Source organism: Trachinotus anak, unplaced genomic scaffold, assembly GCF_046630095.1.
Source record: "Trachinotus anak isolate AG129_WGS33_773 ecotype Australia unplaced genomic scaffold, CSIRO_AGI_Tana_v1 ptg000012l, whole genome shotgun sequence".
In the NCBI taxonomy this organism is placed as follows: domain Eukaryota; kingdom Metazoa; phylum Chordata; class Actinopteri; order Carangiformes; family Carangidae; genus Trachinotus; species Trachinotus anak.
The window spans coordinates 19,410,354-19,429,957 of record NW_027273863.1 but is presented as its reverse complement, the minus strand read 5'-3'; the positions used below and the strand labels follow the sequence as shown (position 1 = coordinate 19,429,957).

The window sequence follows — 19,604 nt, the reverse complement described above, 5'->3', positions numbered from 1 at the left end:
ATTAGAACAGGAGAACAGTACGGGCCACCCAGGGACTCAATCCAGCAGCCGAGCAGCACGGTGAGGTGCCGCGAGAACAACAGGCCGTGTGGTGGGGGTGGGCATAGAGAGTGTGTGTGTAAAGGTATGCATTTGACTGTGTGTGTGTGTGTGTGTGTGTGTGAATCATACCACCCCCAGCCACCCAATCCCCACATTCACAAATCCATGAATGTCCACATGAATTTTTCTGTTTTAGTCTCAGTTCAGTTTAGTTTAGAAGTTGCTTAATTTACTGCAAGAAAACCTCAGGACACACACACACACACACACACACTAACAGCATCAGTGTTCAGGTGTTAAGTGAACACATTCTCAGTGTTTCTATCAGTTCTAACAGTGTAAAAAAGTTTCTACCTGCCGCCGGTCAAACACATTACATAATCAACACCAAGTGGCTGTCATTGAAAAATCAGTGCTTGATAATAGCAAAAAAAGTTCTGTACAAATGAGATAAGAGGGAAATAATCCAAAGTGATTCTCCACAGAAGACAGTAATCACCATTTCATAATTGGTCTCTATAATGTTACAGAGCACTGCGTATACTTTGTGTTTTTTAAATTCTTAACTCTTAATTACCTTAAGAATTTTTTTGTTTTGTTTTGTGAGCTGCTTGATGAACATCAACAGTTTCATTTTCTCTGCCATCCTGTTAAGTGTTGCATTGTGAAGTTGTTGTGTCCCTGTGCAGTGCACTTTAAAGAAAATACTGGGTTACAGTTAACATTTAGCAGTGGCTATCAAAGTGGGGAGGGGCATGACAGAAAAAGGTTAAAAACCAAAGGCAGATAAGATAAAACTGGGATAATGGAAATGATGCTAACATAAATAATGTTTTGCCTAGGAGGTATGCAAGTTTGCTTTCCTCTTTATTGCACTATTAGCAGGGGATAATTTGCTAATACTTGTCACTGTGTGTTCTACCTTAGTCAAGTAGCAGTTGTGGTCTTTGGAATATGTATTGCTGTATTCATCTGAGAGAAAAGGTGCTTGTGCTTTGATGAACAGGTGCATAACAATGGTCACAGTGTCAGCCATGGAGGAAAGTAATTGGAAAAAGGAAGATAATTTGAAAACAGCAACTAAAAAAAAACTGTTCTGTGGCTCTTTTATAAGAGACCAAAACAGCTGGAGGGGGAAGACAGAGCGAGATGTTGTGATGCTCTATTTCATGAGTTTGATTGGCTTCCTGGCAATTTGGAAGTGCTGTGAAGACTAGCATTATAGGCGGGGGTGGTGTGTGTTTGTGTGCGTGTGTGTGTGTATGTGAGGTACATAAAGTCAACTTTACTTGTTAGAAGTTTATTACAGCTTGGTTTGGTTTGATTTTCAGTTTGGACCATCATTACTATCAGTATTCATTTCACTGTTCTCAACGTATTTGATGAAATCTGGGAACAAGGCAGCATCATTAAAACTAGTTCAGTCGAGGCAACAAACAAGAAAAAATTATCATAAACATCAAGCAACTGTAGTGACCCACATTTGTAAGAGAAAACAAAGGTTAATGTTAAAATTCTGGTTCATACTGTCTGTTATAAACACAGATCACAGTTTACAGACCTGACTCAGACTTACAGTTGTTGTGAATGCACAATGTTGTCCTACGCAATAAAGGAACAATACCAACCTTTCAAGTATGCCCTGGTTAGATGACCTGGATAAATTGTTGGCTTATTTACACCCTGTCCGATGACCTGACTCAGTGTTTCCCGACAGTTTTTATGACCCCTTAAAAAACAGCAATAGCTACTTGTTACCTCTTATTATAGTTCATAGCCTATATGTGCACAATTCAACTAAAGGGCTTAAAGAGCTGAAAGTATCAAATATTGCCAAAAAAAGCACAGAGCCTCTCTTCTGATTGGCTCACTGACCTGTTATTACTAGAGCTCCAGAAAGAAGCCTGTGAGAGGAGATGTAAAGCTACACTGAGACGGTCTATCATTACTCTAAGAGGTGATGGTCAAAACTGGATTAAGACCCGAAAACTGAACCTACAGGGAAAGAGCACTTGTTTGAAATCATCCAGGATATTTATTCAATGAAAAAGTTGACATACTAATTGAAAATTAAAAGACATATCTTCAACAAGAACTGGAAGAAATGGACTATATACATTAAGAGTGTTGCTATCAAACGGATAGCACGAACGAATGGACAATTTGAGAAAGACTGAACTGAAAAATACCATTTCGTCTGTAATGCCCGTGACATTGTTCATGTTTATGTTTGTTTATGTCTGGAATTGCAGGAGTGATGCACTGTATGGATGTGCCTGTTGTCAACAAAAAGGGAAAGAAATTTAAAATAAAGTTTAAAAAAAAAAATGGATTAAGACCCAGGTTAAAATAAATCTCGCAATACACCTTTAAATTCCTTTTCTGATAAGCTTTTTAACTGTGACCAGAGAGGCCTGTACTGAAACACACGCACACTTTTATTTACACATATGTATCTTGCACTTACTGACTATAATCCCGAGCAGTGTGTTCAGTTGCAAACCACTGCAGTGGCACTTGTTTTGCTGTTGCTGCTCGCCGCATTGAAAATGTTCACAACCCACTGCAGAGTCACCTGTGCTAAAATAAAGCAACAACTCTAAACAGGGAGAGAGGGAGAGATTGAAAGTAACAGACGACAGACAGAGAGAGAAGACAGAAATAACTTGAGACAAGAGAGAAGAAGAGAGAAGAAGATTGAAGGAGAAGGAGGACGAGGAAACTGAGGAATAGATGGAGGCAAAGACTGAGAGAAACAGATAATAACAGAGAATGAGTGAGAGACAGAGAGAAAGAGAAAGGGTTCAGGCAGAGTTCAGTCTCATTAATAAATGATTGGATTCAGCGGTTCGACTCCAACATGTCAATAACCCGGACAAGCAGCTCCTCATTGCTTCTTTCTCCCCCAGAGCAGGAAAATATGTTGACAGAATGAAAATAAGACGACGTCCTTGGGTTTCGACTCTGTGAGGGCAATGTTTTCTCTTCTTTTTTCCACTTCTGATTTTAACGTCCTGTGCCACTGGAAGGTCTCCCTGTTTTGATCCCACCAGTTTGCCCTCTCTGATCTGACATGCTGGTGAGGGGGCGTGACTGTGGATGAGCCGACGCCGCTCATTCTCTACGGGGAATATTTGAAGAGTTTCAGTATGTGATGCTCGTCCTTTGAGAAAATTGCCTCCCACTCAAGCCTACAGGTAGAAAGTGGCTGTTGTCGAGAACATAAAGCGCACTATGGATGTGAGTCATCCACAGACCTCTGCTCCTACAGTCTTTCTATTCTGAAGAAGGAGGCTTCTGTGATTTTGAAATGTTACAGTGATGAATTTCAAGCCTTTTCCAAATGTAATTCTTAATTTAGTTTAATTGCTTGGCTGTCTGACAGTTGGTGGGACTACATGTCCACAGGGGCTGTTACATTACAGGGCAAAGAGAAGGACTTTATACGCATTAAAATGTTTTTACTTTACCTAACACACTGCTGGTGGGTGTGTGTGTGCTGGTTTACTATAGACTGTGTTGGCCCAATCATGATCCACACATCGTGAGGACTCGTCTTCATCCTAGGAACTGAAAAGTTTACCTGAACAACTTTTTTTTTCCTTTTTGTCTGTTACTGCCTTTTGACAGTTCTGGATCCAAACACAGATTGAAATGTTCTTCGCATTTTTTAAAATTATTATAGTAAGAAATTTCAAGGATTGTGCAGATTTGGTGGATGTTTGCACTTCCAGTTCTCCCTAGTTGTGATCATGTTTAAACAGATATATCAGACTGTAACAATATTCATTAAAACTGACATCTGTGCACGCATTTTTTTCTGCGCTGACCAAAGGTCTGCAGCAGAGGCCGGTGTTGGCACTGTGCTGGAGAGTGACTGACAGAGAAGCAACTACTGCATACGTACGAGAGCTCTGCGAAGTCGGTCATCTGGATTTTGGCCATGCGAGCCAGGACCTCCATCAGGTGGAGACCTTCATCTGTCTGCAGCCCACTGATGACAGTGACGAGGAGGCAGGAAGAAAGAGGAGAAGAGAGGAGGACAGAGAGAAAAGGTAGGATGAAAAACAGAAGAGTAATTAAATGTCAAAAAATTTTCAGAAACAGTATTGTGTTATTTATCATACAGTGTGTCCATTCTCCTAGAAAACTGGTTGCAACTTACTTTTCATTTTATGTGCAACAATATTAATGCAACCACAATCATCTGTTTAGATGCAGTGGACAGTATTTCTGACAACATGCAAGCAAATGGTTTGCTTTGCACTGTCTATCACAAGAGGACAGATTTTTGAGTTGCTGTTTGTTCTGTCATTTTTCACATCATTACTGATCAGAGTTCAGTTTCCTGTCACACTCAAACGGAAGATACCAATAAATACCAATAAATATGTATTTTTTTACTACAATTTAGGTCCATAACATATCTAAATAAGGTGCTCGTTAAGGTAATGAAATTTTAAAGTGCACGAAGCAGAGTTAAAATTATTAGGCAAAATAGTTTTTCTTCCATTCATACGACTACAACTCAGTATCTGTTAAGATTAGACTTGTATTATGTGGCGACGTGAGGTAAACTCTGATGAGGGTAAAAGAAAATGTTAAAAATTCACGTGTCATAAAGTCAAGGTTTTATAACTTCCTAACTGAGCAAAATAAAAATTAGAACTTTGTGCCGAAAATATATTCAAACTATTTCACTGTGAAATCTGCTCCTGCCTTCATTTTTTATGATAGGGGGATAATATGAAAAGATACTATTTCTGGACATCTCAGGGTAATGTCTAACATATAACTGAAAAAGTCTGGAACAGAATGAAATAAAAGACCAAAAGAGAGGCCAGAGAAAAAGAAAAGGACACCCTCCAGCCTTTCTACAAAAGCTCCCAGGTGAGGTCAGATAGGTGAGAGGCAGAGAGGTGGGAAGTGCACTTTTGTGGCGAGGTGAATACTTGAAGAGGTGAGAAAGGTTAGAGACAGAAAGCTTGTTATCATCACTCCCTGCTCCCTAGTTTTAAGCTCTTAAATGTGCACTGGCAGGCGGTGACAAGGTCAGAGCCTAAACACCAACTCTGGTGTAGCGACAACACTGAACTCCACTTGGAGATAAACGATGGGAGTGAATAAAACTTTTCAGAGGCTCCCCAGGCCTACCGAAGTGGCCTCCCCGCCTCTCACAATAAAAGTAAATTAACATCGGCCTGTTCGCTAACCTGAAGAGGCCGATGTTTTGTCATGATAATAAAATTAACAGCAGACATAAAACTAGATTTTATTGTAACTGCTCACTAAGCCTCCTCTCCGGTCGTATTTTACCTCATCTAGACTTGTATTCCTGCAACAGTTTGTCATCCGGCCAACTAGATCACCTGGTTAGGGAAAGTGAGTGTAGCAGATTTTTTTATCTGACAACCTTGACAAACTGAGATGTCAGCAACAGCTGTAGCCTACAGCTGTTGACTCCTGCCTGACCAGTCCTTCAACCAGCACAACCGTACAGGTTGTTGATACGACCCATAGGAGTGTCTCATGAAATAGCGCCCCTACAGCGGCAGGCGTTCCAGACCTTGGTTGTCATGGTTAGAATAATAAACATGCAGACTGCATAGAGAGCGCCGTACCACATTTTCTTCATGCCTGCTTACAACAGAGCAACCTTAAGGCTCTGCTCTATCCATCCTGGAGTGAGGTGGCCAGACCAGCTGAGCATCCCATTATCTGAACCTCACTGCTTAGCAACCACTGTGTCCCAAAGAGCCTTGCCTCGCTGGGAGAGCCATGAGTTAAGCTAACTGAACTACTTCAGGTCCAACAAAAAGAGATTCAACTTTAAGACAATGTTGGAAAAGTAGGCAAATACTTAAGTGCTTAGCATTCTCAATTTTAAGTCCTAGAGAAGTAGATTGTCCCTCAGCATTCTGCTGTTCTCTCGTAACTGAATCGCAAACTTGATGTCACTACTTCTAAACTAAGTGGCCAGTTCATTTTTTTCTTCAAAGATCAACTTTCTTTATCTGTTTGATTCCGACCTCTTTCTTTTGTGTTTATTATTAATGCCTCATTTATTCAGTTACTTATTCAGTTATAACTTCCCTTATCACCAAGTTGGTGATACATATATACATATATATACACACACACATATATATATGTTCTAAATTTTTGTTTTACTAATACAGCTCTCAGTCACATTGAAAATGCCACATGAATCAACCACTAGGGGCAGTAAACGCATCATTATCATTAATAAAGAAGACCGGAAGACAGTCAACAACAACTGTGCTTTTGTCTGTCAACAAGCACACAATGTGTCCTATGAATCCCTTGTGCATGTGTATTTATAAAGGTCTTATGTTAGAAAGGCTGACACTGCCAGTAACAATGAAACCTTCAATAAAGAGATAGTTACTGAATGCAAAAACATGGAGAGATTGCCATAAATGGCAACAAAAATGGGGCTTTATATGGTAAAAATCCAAAGGTTTCTAACTTTCACTGCTTTTCTCATAATAAAAGAATATGTCTGACTCTGGTTGAATCATGGTTATTAAAAAACTGGATTGTCTATGTATGAAAAGTGACAGCCAGTGATTTTTCTCCCTCTTCCTCAGCCTGCAGAGCAGACAGCAGCTTCAACAGCCCACAGTGTGAGTCAGCCCTCCACAGTGCAGAGCAGCTGCTTCAGATCTGACACCAGCGATCACTCTGCCTGCAGGCCTGATCCTGAGGGCTGATAGCTGCACCGCGGACCTCACAGCAGCTTCTACATTAGCTCTGCAGCATACTGTACGTCGGTTTGTGATCCCTCTCTGATACGACAGCCTGTAACAGCAGGATTTTTTTCTCATACAGAGAGCAGCTTTTGATGAATTTCATTCTGTGACTCTCAATTCTGTGTCATTCTACTCGAACACATCCTCACTGTAAGGACAGCTGCTGACAAAACAAAAGCCTGTATTGTCTAGCGTCTCCTCCAATGTAAAGCAGCAAAAACAACCTCTACAGCTACCCACTACACGAATACTTGCAGCATTGACAAACATCAAACAAGGGTAGCTGAAACAAGCTTGGATGCAAAGGTAATGAGCAGGAACCTCCCTTTATTAACACACAAAAAACCAAGAATAGTTAACAGTATATGGTCTCCAGATGATTCAGCCTTCTGAGCTGTGCTCCCTTGACTTGTGCCACCACAAGGTTGAGTGCTTTTAACACATGAACCGCAACCCTGAACTTATCTAGACATTACCCAGAGGAGCGGTATGTGAGAATGCAAATGTCCAAATCAGTTGGATCAGACATGAGACAGACATTTGACCCATCGCCACCCATCATCTAAACCAAAGGCAGTATTTGAAGTAGGTAAGGTGTTTGTGTGATTCATGTGTGAAAGCGCAACAGTTTTACACAAGTCTTGAATGGATTGTCATGAAATTGAGTACAGATATTCATGGGACCCAATTAACCAATTTTTGGGTATAGAGTAAAATGTCTCAAAAACTATTGGATGGATTCCAATTAAGTCAAGTTACATGACCATTTGGATGAGTTGTATTATCTTCTGTGCTCCCCTGACTTTTCCTTTAGCACCATCATCAGGTCAAAATTTCATTATGTGCAACACTTAACTCTCTGTTTATTGTTTATGACCAAATAACTGCAGAACTTAGGAATTATTTGTGGTAATTAGCAAATATTACAGCAAACACTGTAAACTATGATGAATGTAGTGAAAGCAATACCTGCTAAATATTTGCATATTAGCATTGGGTTTATATATGGCTGTGTACAGCCTAACAGAGCTACAATGTATGCCTAGTCCTTTCAACCACAATCTTGTTTGTAAAAGTCTCACATTTTCTAGATACAAACTATCATCTGAACCTCCGTCCTTAGAGCTCGGTCACATCAGGATTTCTAAACAGCCAATTTCATGTTACTGACGTAACAGCAATCTCTCTCTCTCCATTTGCTTGGAGAGAAAAATAAATTTGAGGATTGCTTTCACTTTGATCAGCTTTGGTAAACTTTATCTTGCAAATTCATCCCACTTCACTCACCTTTGAGGGAACAAGGAGACCAAAGTGGAAGAACCTATAATATAAGGTGTTGCTTCATGACCCACAAGTAGTCACTGAGCAAACAAACTTCCAACATCACCTATTTTATTTATTTTTATTTTGGAAAGGACAGTAATTATTCTCACAACCTCATATTTCACTTCTCAGGAAGTCATACACATAGTCATTGTTTTAAGTGTTTGATCATATAACCAATGTCGTCCTGATACATTTCAGTAACTGCAGACAATCTGATGCCTGTTCTTCGGCTATAGAAGTGCCTGAGGAGAGGATTGTTGGATGTAGTAATAGGAAAGCCAGAGGATTCAGTGAACAGAAGAAACTCCCTTTCTTCCAACATCAAAGTCATCTCCTGCCCTCAGGGCTTTTCCAGCGATCCCTTCACACTGAGCTACCTTGGTGAATAAAGAGGTGTGAAGAAAGAGAAGAGGCTGCCGGTGAACCAAAAAAAAAAAAAAACTGCTGTCATACCTAAACCTAATCCGCAATAATGATGACTGATGACAATGCCACCAGTGAGATTCAGCTAATTTTAAATTACCACCACAAAAATAAAACCAGGCAATGTGCAGTGATTTTAGGCAAACAGGAGCTGATTCTGCAGATGCTTCATTGTGACATTATCAAGATGCCACTGTTGAAGACCTTCCGATGAAATACAATCACATTCAAGAGGTAGAAGATAAATGAGTAGCAAATATGGCACCACTTTGAAAAATCACACTTTTCTTGTAGTATATTAACTTATGGTTTTACAAGTTAAAATGGTGGAGTGCCTTACAAAATTTTCAGTAACAAATCCAGAGGGATCGTGGGTAAATGTTTGAAAAATTACATAATTATAGGCTATTATAGGCTGATCTGGGAATCAGAAAAAACAAAAAAAAACATAACCTTTATTGGGCAAATTACCCTTTACACCCCCTTTTATCAATTAAGCTAATTAGGAAATGAAATGTATTAAAAAGTGAATCTGGTTGCAGTTGGTATTTTAGATATTTTGGAATATTATAGTTTTTCCATTTTTACTTATTTATTTATTTAAGATGCAAATCACAACAGTAATGTGCATCATGACTCATGTCGGGTGTGTGGGAGAAAGCATTATAGGTTGCAGGATTAAAAGGTGGCAATAGATAAATAGATAAATGCCTGCATGCCCACATGTGAGTGTGTGTTGGGGAGCAGGTGTTTTCCCTCCAGCTGTGATGAATCACCCTGTCTTCCTCCTCCTCCTCTCTCCAGGCCACAGGAGGAGGTGATATGCTGAAACCGCCGGTAGGTTCCTGTTATCAGCGTTCACCTCTGCCACGGCACCAAAATGTCACGGCGCCAAAATGTCAGAACTTTGCATCTAATCTGTCGCGTTACACCTGTTCCATCTGTACCAGTGCTTGTATTTTCTATTTCTCTTAGCACAGAGAGGACACGTCACTCCTCTATGGGCAATTTACAAAACAATTAAAAATCTATATCCTTCATATCCTGCTAAAAGCTTGGACCAAACAAATCATTATTTTATTTCTTATTAGACATAATAAATAAAGTAGTCTGTACATTACACACCATACATCATGGTCTAAAATTGGTTTGCATTCTTGCTTAATAATAAATGCATATTTAAATATTATATATTATTGATATATGTATTTTACATTTTGTGTTTGTCCACATCCTTTAATTTCTTTGATTTTTAAGAATCTTTTTTTTTTGCAACTTTGTAAAAGGCATGTTTGAGCAACATCTCATGTATAAATGTTCGTCTTGTTGGGATAAAGATATCGTTGCATTTTTCGATACTACAGGCTCCTTAATATGTTTATGGAGAGACTCAGAAATGGACAATGATGAAGAACCTTGTTCACCTTAGTGTCAATTGCCAGTCTGGATGCAGGCATCACTCATCAGAAATGTTCTTGTTGAAGGAGACAAGTACAGTACAGTACAGTAACCCTACCCCCAACAGGGTAAACAAGCTCTCCGTCACCTTCAGTGCAGCCAGATAAGTCTGTAAAGCATGTTGTCAAAGTCTTTCACACAGTAAAGGGTTTTAAACGACCCTTATACTACATCACAATGAGGCACTCCTTTTATGAGGCTGATGAAGTCTTTTTCTTTCTGGTTACAGTCTTGAAGTGGTGTTCTTCCATCTTGTGGTTGATGCTGCACTTTGCTCTCCGGAGGAGAGATTTGACACAACGTAAGCCGTCAAGGACAACTTTGGTGCTCTTTTGAAGTTCGGCGAGCTCATGGAAAATGTCAAGAGACACTTTGAAGAGTCACTGCAGTGGGTTAGAGAGGAATCTGCTGGGCACACTGACGACTGACATCTGCAGTGCAAAAGTGACTGCAGACATCTTAAACCTTCCAGTTCACCTATGATCAGAGCAACGCAGCCGCTGAGCCTGTTTCATGAAGTTACAGAGGTATACCTTGGTATCTGTCAGAACTGCTGTATCACTTCCTGTCAAAGTATAACTTCCGCTGACTGAAGATTTTCTCCAAGCTCAACATGTGAAAACCTTCCTTTTATCAGCTTGACAGTGGGAACTGAGCTTCCATCTATATTTACAAAAATATAGATGGAAGCCCCCATTTCCAATGATGATTATAAACCTCCTTAAACCTTCCATCATAAGGCATCATACAGTGCACTGCTTGAATTTTAGTTTCCACATTTTCTTGTCGGGTCAATGTGCCTGCTGCGGGCTAGGTTTTTTTCCTCTTCTTCTCTGGTCTACAACTTCCATGCAGAAATGATAACACAAAGAAATGAAAACATAAAGAGGTTAAAAAATACTCTTAGAGTCTATGATTGATTGTCATCAGGAAACAGGGCCCAGGTTTGTTTGCTGCCAGATTTGGTTTTTAATATATAATATGACAAGGAAGTTGAGGCAGCAATTATGCCATCCAATCAGGATAGCAGATTATTGATTTCATTCAAGGTGTGCTGGTGAAAAAAACCTCATCAACTCATTTAAAAGACAGTAAATGAGGCATCTGTCACAGAAATGCACCAATATCCTATCAATGCTCCTATAAAGCAGGATTTCTTCCTTAATTTGAGCACTTTTACATCTGGAAATCATCAGCTTTTACTAACATAAGCCAGATAGTTTGACAGGCTTTATGTTCATGCTGTTAGAGGCTGCTAGTTTAATGCTGCTCTGACACCTGTTTGATTTTAATTCAAGCACAGCTGCTTTGTAGTGTAGCGTAAAGAGGAATGATTTACCCTGAATAACTTAATTCAGCTTTTGAAAACCACTATCTACACTGCAATGATCTGTAGGTTCAAGGAAAAAAGAGTCATACCAGCACACTGTGAACAGTTGTGAACAGCTCCATCATTAAACAGAGTGCAGCATCAGGTGTGACCTCAACAACATCACAAAAATGTTTTCCTCTACAAGGTAACATTTATGACTTTTCTGCTGTATCATTCTGAGTGACGGCGTCATTCATGAACACAGACAGAAAGGGATGTGCCACGAAGGCCTTGAGTCAGAATCACACAGGTTCCTGCTTCTAGGACTTCAATCTCAAACTGAGGATCAGAGAGATTAATATGAAAATAAATCTGCCCTCTGTGTGGATAAGAATGAGGAAAGAGATGACCTGCAGTCTCCTCTTGTTGCATCCTGGGTAATATTTATTCATCTTTCTCAGTATGAAAGGCTGGTTCACCTGCTTCATGGTGTGTAAGAAACTAGAGTTCTCCCTGATAGCAATGACAAAGAAATGAGTGAGGATGTATATTGACAGGGAAAATGCACATTTCCTTTCTCCATTACTGTGAGAGCAAAACGCTGCTTGTTACTGTGGATTACTCAAAACAAAGACAAAAGGAAATGTATTGTATTAATCATGTTTCCTCCTATAAACAACCCAGCAGTAGCAAATTTGTGAGCATATTAACAGTAATTAGTCACCTTGTCTGAGTCTGGCATTTATACCTATATACAGCAGGATGGTTTGTCCCTCACCTCAAATTGATCCAGATGTCAGAGGTAGGTAAGCACCACTGACTCCATCCTTTATATAAACAACAGCTCTGATCTCCATTACACATGTAGACTCAGCGTTCTCAACTAATTACTTTCACCATTCACCCAGAACCATCCTGAAATACAATCTAAGCCGTCCCTGAAATGAATGTCAACCGTCCCGAATTTGAAGTCTTTGTTTTTCTACATCATCATTAGTTAAAACTATTCAAAGTCACTTTTAAGATAAATAAAACATCGTACAAATGCACACACAAACACACACAAGAGATTTGTTCAGGCAGTGTGAGAGCGCGTTTGCAGCCCTGTATAATGTAATTTAGACATGCTGAATTATGTTGTACTACTAGATTTCAGCATTGTGGTACAATTAAACTAATGATTTTGTAAAGGCTCTAACCTAAAAAGCTGTTACTGGGAATCATGAGAAGATTTTAGAGCAACAAAAAAATTTTTAGTATTTCATCATCACAGGACGCCATTATCTCTCACAGTCAATACCACCAGTGACATTTGTGTTTGTGTGTATGTTGTCAGATATGTGCAGCCAGATTCATTGTCATCAATGTTCATTGCATCATTGCCTGGGTCTTTTTTTACAACTTTCATCCATGTTCATTCTAAAATAAATTAACCTCCTCTCAGAACCTGTTTTTATCGGCTCTAGGATGACGGCAGGTCCTGGGGAGGCTTGTGAGTAATATAAAGGAAAAAGATTACATTGTTTTTACTTATTGATTCATTTAATCTATATATTCCCACCACAAATCTACACGTCTATAGTGAGACTGATGAACATATCATATGATCATATATGGTAAGGAAAACAAATTCCCAAATCGATTATTTGATTTTTCAAATACAGAGATCAATAGATCATGTAGGGTGTTATTCCTTGTGAGTAAACATAAAATATCTGTTGACAATAATATTTTATTATTGGCTAGGCATCTAAGAAGATACAGTATCGACACATACAATGACTGAACTACAGTATGTATGCAGCAATATTAAGGCCTGACTAAGAAATCAGCCAGTTAATATTACTGACCTAACACAGCTTATCACATTGAATACACCTTGCTTTAAGGTTACAAGGTTCGGTTTTGTTGAAAAAGTTTAGTTTATTCAACTTTATAATCATTTCAATAGCTTTTGTAGTTTATGGTGCTGTTTCATTGTATTGGATCATACAAAGTGTTTCTAATATTCTGTCCATTAAATATATATGTCGACAGATAAATAACAAGAAGCTGCTGTGCGGAAATCCCAAAGATACATTTGCCATAGTTTAGAGTTAGAGTTTCCCTGCTCAATATCTCAAGTGAAATATTTTACTAAAAAAATTAAGAGGATCCCTATCAAAAATGTTTGTATATATCATCATATCAGTATTGACCGAAACAATCCACTATTGTTCAAGCTCTAACTAAGTAAAAAAGCACAGTCCTCCCTGCCATCAAGTATTAATCAATACTTCCTCTTTACCACCACTGTATCAGTAGCTTCGTACTTACTCGGTGTCAGTGATGACGTAGCCAAAGACATCGTCGTCAGCCTTCTTCCTGCTGTCTTTGACGTCCAGCTGAAGCTCAGGAACATGCAGCGTCTTCTTGTGCGGATCCTCGTACACAAGTGAAGCAGGAGGGGGGGCCACCTCCTTGATCCAGCCCTCCACCTCCGACACCTCCTCCACAGACTGGGTGGCATCCTTCTTCTGCACCGTTACTCCCGCCTCACTGGTCCGACTCTGAACGTTCTCCAGCCCCACCTGTTGGCCTCTGGGTGTCTCCATGGCAACATTGTTCTGGTTTCTTGCTAAGGGTGAAGAGTTCAAGGATGTTTTGTCCAGGTAGGCGAGAAGTTTGGTGACAAGGTTTCCAGTCTCAGCCTGAAAAAAAGCCAAAGAAATATTCTAGGGTGAAGGTTGGGCTCCAAGTAAGGTTTGGTGTATATACTGGGCTTGACTAACATCTCCTTGTTGCACCTGTTAAAGAGTGAAAGCCTTTATCATGGCTGTTGGTCCATCACATAATCAAAAGTATTTTTTTTGTTTTCATGGTTGGGCTCAGTCTCTAAGTTCCAATAAGGAGGAAGGCTCTTTCCTCCTTCAACATGACAAAGAATCCGTGGACAAAACCATTTGGACATAAAACGTCATCATTTCATCATTTTATCCTATTAGATGTTTGCATTCACTTGTGTTCAAGTGAATGTTGGACTGTGCCAAGTCTGCCTAATCTAAAGAAATTCCCTCAAGGCAGTCTTGAGACACGTCACATTAAAAATAACATTTTATTTGAGGTCACAGTGACCTTGACCATTGACCTTTGACCACCAAAATCTAATCAGTTCATCATTGAGTCTAAATTGACATTTGTGAGAAATTTTTGAGAACTTCCCTCCCTTCTTGCGGTTATGGTATGTCGCAGATATGCACCTGTGCGTGGTATAATGATTAGTTATTCACGTATATTTGGGCAGGTCGTCTACCAAATATTTGCTGGTTGCAGCTTCTCGCTTGCGATGTTTTTAATTTATTTTCATTCTCTACATTTGCACTGGTTGACTGTTGATAAGGCAATTTTAACATCACATAATCACTTTATATTCTTGTAGCTTGCAATCAACATTTTATATTCAAATGATAAAAGAAGTAGTTGGCAAATGAATTTATAATGAAAACAATCTTTATTTTCAGACCTAATTTCCTCTAGAGACATGTGAGTGAATTGCTATGTCAGATCTTTCAGGGTTTCCCTATGTTACATTTTCCAATATTGATTGATGAACTAATTTTGATTTAACTGGCTCTTTCTATTTGACCTTAAAATCTAATCTTGTTTACAATAAAAAATCATTTTTGAGACCTGCAAGAAAGAAAGGTCTTGAGGGACCTTTCAACAAGCAGACAGAAAATAAGAAACAGATACAAGGAAATAAGCACAGAACACAGCAAACAGCATTAGGAGTAATCACAGACATCTAAGGTACTTGACCTTTGTACAGTAGCTGATGTCAAACATAGTTTGAATTCAAAAAAATATTTGAGAAATGTATGAATCACGCTGCACCTGTAGCTGCCTCCCTCCCACGTGTTCCACCCCAGCCCTCTCGAGCAATGACTGAAGATAAGAAAGTCCTGCAGCAAGTCTGAATGACTGGAATTATCATGCAGCAAATATAAAAGGAACTAAGCGCTTGGTCCCTCAATAGCTGAGGGACCAAGTGCTCTGAAAACAGAGGGATCTGTTGTTAAAATATATTGATCCTGTGAGTGTTAGCTAGGATGACACACCTTGCCCACCATGGCACATGAGAAAGGGGTGTATAGGACAGATTTGAACTGGTGTTATTTCATTTGAGGAGCTGAAATTGGATGATTTGGAAAATAGCTGTGTTGTCATGACTCTGCTGTAAAGAAGTTATAGAAGAATTAATCTGGCAAATATTTGGAGCACATATTTGAGTTTCTTCTGCCTCAACCTAGGCCCAGTTCCTTGGCCCTAGTCCTGCCCACATACAGCATGACTGCCCGATGCTACTTCCACAGCTGGACCAGTTTTGGTGCTAAGTAAATGTGCACGGAGAAGTTACAGTAAACTTGACCTTTGACTTTTGACCACCAAGTTCTAATTAGTTCATCTTTGAGTACAAGTGATTTTGCCAGATGTAATGAAATTCCCTCTTGACATTCCTGATTCCTGATATGAGATTCAAAATAGTTCAAAAGGCCTCTAATATTGATATTGTTGTTTATATTTTAAAGTTATTATGTATTCCCAAATTTATAATAAAGTTTAATCCAGTAGTCTAAGAATCCCTTTAACGCAGCAAAATTTTCATTAATGTAACAAAATTTTGCTACTGCTATCGGTAATTTTACCTTCTCATACCTCTAGATGTGAGTTTAATAATCTGTCGTTGGTAGGTAAAGTTGTTTAAGATCTCCAAATAGCTCAGCACCATGACAAATGACTGAATTTGAAGAGCTCTGAACACATTAAGACTATACTGATAAACCTCTATAACAAAATATTCAGACATCAGTCTTCAGTAATGAGACATTGTTCAATCCAGATCTTTTGTCTAATCGGCTGAAACTGAACTGTAGGGAGCTTTTCTGCGTCTTGAAAATCTACTGCAACAAGCTAGAGGAAATAATTGCCTTAAATCAAAGAAAAGCCAACCTGTCAGAGTTTAAACTGAATAGGACTATAATATGATATTATTCCTCTGCTGCTAGCTTCAGGGTAATTGCTCATCTTGTCATGATCCAAAAGCCAGAATAACTACAACTTTAACTGAGCCAAAAACTTACTTTGATTAAACTTATTCTATATATGAGCACTTAAAAATCTAATTTTCTTTACAATATCAAATCGTTTTTGGGACTAGAAAGACAAAAGAGTCTTGAGACACTTTTCAACAAGACACAAAGTAAGATACAGGTACAAGGAGTAAGTACAGGCTGAAGACACAACAAAAAACAGCCATCAGCATCAGAAACAATAAATAAATAAATTCATCAAGTAGGATGACATGTTCCACTTTTACAATAATTTGGAATTCATTCCATTTATATGGTGCAAAGTACTGGTCTTCCCAAGTCAACTGAAAGAGAAACCAGTCATGAAATCTGGTCTGAAGAACAGGAGCTTTACATTTTTGAAGGGATGTAATAAAATGAGGCACCTACGATATGAGACATTTAGAAAAAGAAATAATTTAAGTATCTAGTTTTCTTGTTGCTAAAGTAACTCATGTAAAACATCCCACAACTAACCTCATATGTAGTTCGTAACTTTGCAAAATGTTTTTTTTAACTATCATTATTTTAAATTTGAAGTATTTTTACTAATACTAGTATTATATTAGTTAAATATGGATTAAGTGACAGGGACATTTGTAGAAGAATAACCTCCAAAACAACACTGAAAAATTATGTTCTTAATGCAGGATTTAGTTCAACAACTTGCTTAACAGCAATACAGAATGAAAAAAATAAGTACAAGTGCCCCAAAAGTTTCTGAAAAGTAGACTTGATGTATTATGTATATTCTGTATAGCCTTCTTCTGAATTCTCTAACAAGAATAAAGAGTTACTGCCAGCTTGTCTGGACAGTTACGTCACCTTTGTACGTAGCTGATGTCAAACACAATTTGAATTCCTTTTGAAAACTGCAGGACGTGGGGTTCATTTCCTTACCCGTACAGAATATTATGAAACTGTTCATCATGTCAGCCCTTCCTTTGATATTTAAGTTTTTTTTTTTCCTACAACAAACTGAACACTTACTGTGTCCTTCGCATTTTGCTCTTCTGTATCTGTGTGGCGCTCTGTTGAGAGAGAGAGTAAATACATTCATACGTTTTGTGTTTGTCAGAGAGGGGAATACAATGAGAGAATGTTTTAATCAAACAGCACAGAAATATTTTGGAGGTACAAATGTGCACAAAGAGCTTAAAGCCAGTTGCAGATCTTCAAATTTCAGGTTATGTTTTAAAAAGCAAATTCATCCTCCTGTAATGTTTGACTGATTTGCTCCTGTGGCAATTTTGTTTTTCGCAGATTTTGTTTCAACTTAATAAAAAAATCAGTAAATGTACAATTGGTCCAATATTTTTGCCATTTTTAAGGTATGTGTTGGCACCTGTAATGTAAACACTTTCAGTCAGAGTGGTCTCAGTGGACACTGAGCCATTAAAACTGGCTCTGTATATTCTGAGCTCAACAGGATGCCTCTTAATTCTCACATTGATTTTTATGTTGGACTCTTGCGGTAAGCTTTTAAAGCTCCTTTTTTTTGTTTAATCCAACATACATAATTATGTGTGTACTATAAACTTTCCAGCTTTTACTCAATACTTAAATTGTGTAAACACAAAATGAATCACTATGGAATTACCTTGAAGTGCTGCCGGCATTTTAGAAGTGCTCCCCTGTGGTTTCAGTGTTGGAGCAGTCTCCAGCAACTTCTCCTCTACCTCATCTCTGGCAGCCTCCTCCTCTTCTTCCTCCCCATTCCTCAGTTCTCCCTCAAGGTCTCTTGGTCCAGTTCTGACCCGAGTCAGGCCCCTGTTTATTCCTTGGTCCTGGTCGACCACCTGCAGGGCGTCAGCAATGAGGTTGGACAGCTGATCCAGGTCCTGTGGCGTCAGGTCCTCCACAGCCACATGCTGCCTCCCAACGTTCTTCAAAACGTTCTCAATGAACCTCTCTGGAGGAGAGATGGACATGACAGAGGAAAAATAACAGATTCAGACAGACCGTCCTCTCTGTAAAGTCCGTAAAATGACTTGTGTCATTTTACGAGTATTGAATCTGCAGCTGCACTCAGCTTTATAATGAGTTTTGGCTCATTGTTCATCAGTGTGGATCACAACTTTATTGTTTTGGTTCACTCCTCTCATTACAGTAGCAGGCAGCTGTTTTCAGAGAGAAAGCTCTAAAAAGCCACTGTCCACTACCTGCTCAGCATCAAACAGCAGATGGACACAGTTAGAGAGCAGCTGGTGAACACAGTGGAGCATTTAGCATCTAAGGAAGCAGGTATTTCTCTCAGGTGTATGTAGAGACCAAAACCAGAGCAAAAAGTGATGAAATACTGGACTTAAATTCATCAGCCGGCTGCATGAATGAATAGTAATTCTGCTATGTAACTGCTGGATATATAAAAAGCAACTATTTTCAAACAAAGGCAATGATATTTCAGAAATATATATAGTAACTAGAATTATCCGCCTCATGGTTGTATGTCTCCGCCACTCAGACTAGTTTCATTTTACATCCCTGTTTATGCAGAGTCATATAAAATATTATTATACTAACTATTTGTGTGAATTTTTTTCATAATTGCAGTATGAAGTCATGGATAAAAGTGTTTGTCAGATCACAATGATCTTGATCTTTGACCTTTGACCACCAAAACCTAATCAATTCATCCTTGGGTCCAAGTGGACATTTGTGCCGAAGTCAGAAGTTCTGTCCAGGCGTTGCTGACGTGTTGTGTCCACGAGAATGGAACAGTCAGACAGACAGACAGATGGCCCTCTGTCCAAGTCTGTCCCTTTGGCCTTAATGGATGTATGCCAGGTATGCAAGGTCTAAAGAAATCAGAAAAACCATCAAGTCCACCATTGCTCAAGAGTAATATGTGGGCCAATGCTGCTGGGACACAAGACAGAGCCTGATCAACTCTAGCTGGGTCACCCGAGCAAGTTTGTAAGATGTTGAAAGACTGAAACACCCAATACTCTCAGGGACATCACTGGTGATGTGTTCCAGTGCATCCTAGGATGTATCTGTTAATCAGGCAACACTTCTTTTTTCACCAAATCACTTTGAAAGAGCAACGACCAATGGCGCAACACCAACACTCGGCCGACTGACCAATGGAATAACATCACTCAGTTGGTCAGTCACAGAAAATCACATTTATAGGGCTGGGTACACTTTTGAGATCTAACC

At 39.1% G+C, this 19,604-nt stretch overlaps 1 protein-coding gene across 4 annotated transcripts in view; it reads right to left on the bottom strand.

Moving 5' to 3' along the window:
• Positions 1 to 19,604, bottom strand: part of LOC139628518 (receptor-type tyrosine-protein phosphatase N2-like) — a 221,637-nt gene that overhangs the window by 148,511 nt on the left and 53,522 nt on the right. For all 4 annotated transcript variants that reach the window (XM_071490233.1, XM_071490236.1, XM_071490237.1 and 1 more), the window contains 4 exons: positions 18,043 to 18,354; positions 17,433 to 17,473; positions 13,651 to 14,024; positions 3,950 to 4,036 (listed from right to left, as the gene is read on the bottom strand). In XM_071490233.1, the coding sequence (XP_071346334.1) occupies positions 3,950 to 4,036; positions 13,651 to 14,024; positions 17,433 to 17,473; positions 18,043 to 18,354 (814 nt within the window). The remainder of the gene's footprint in view (positions 1 to 3,949; positions 4,037 to 13,650; positions 14,025 to 17,432; positions 17,474 to 18,042; positions 18,355 to 19,604) is intronic.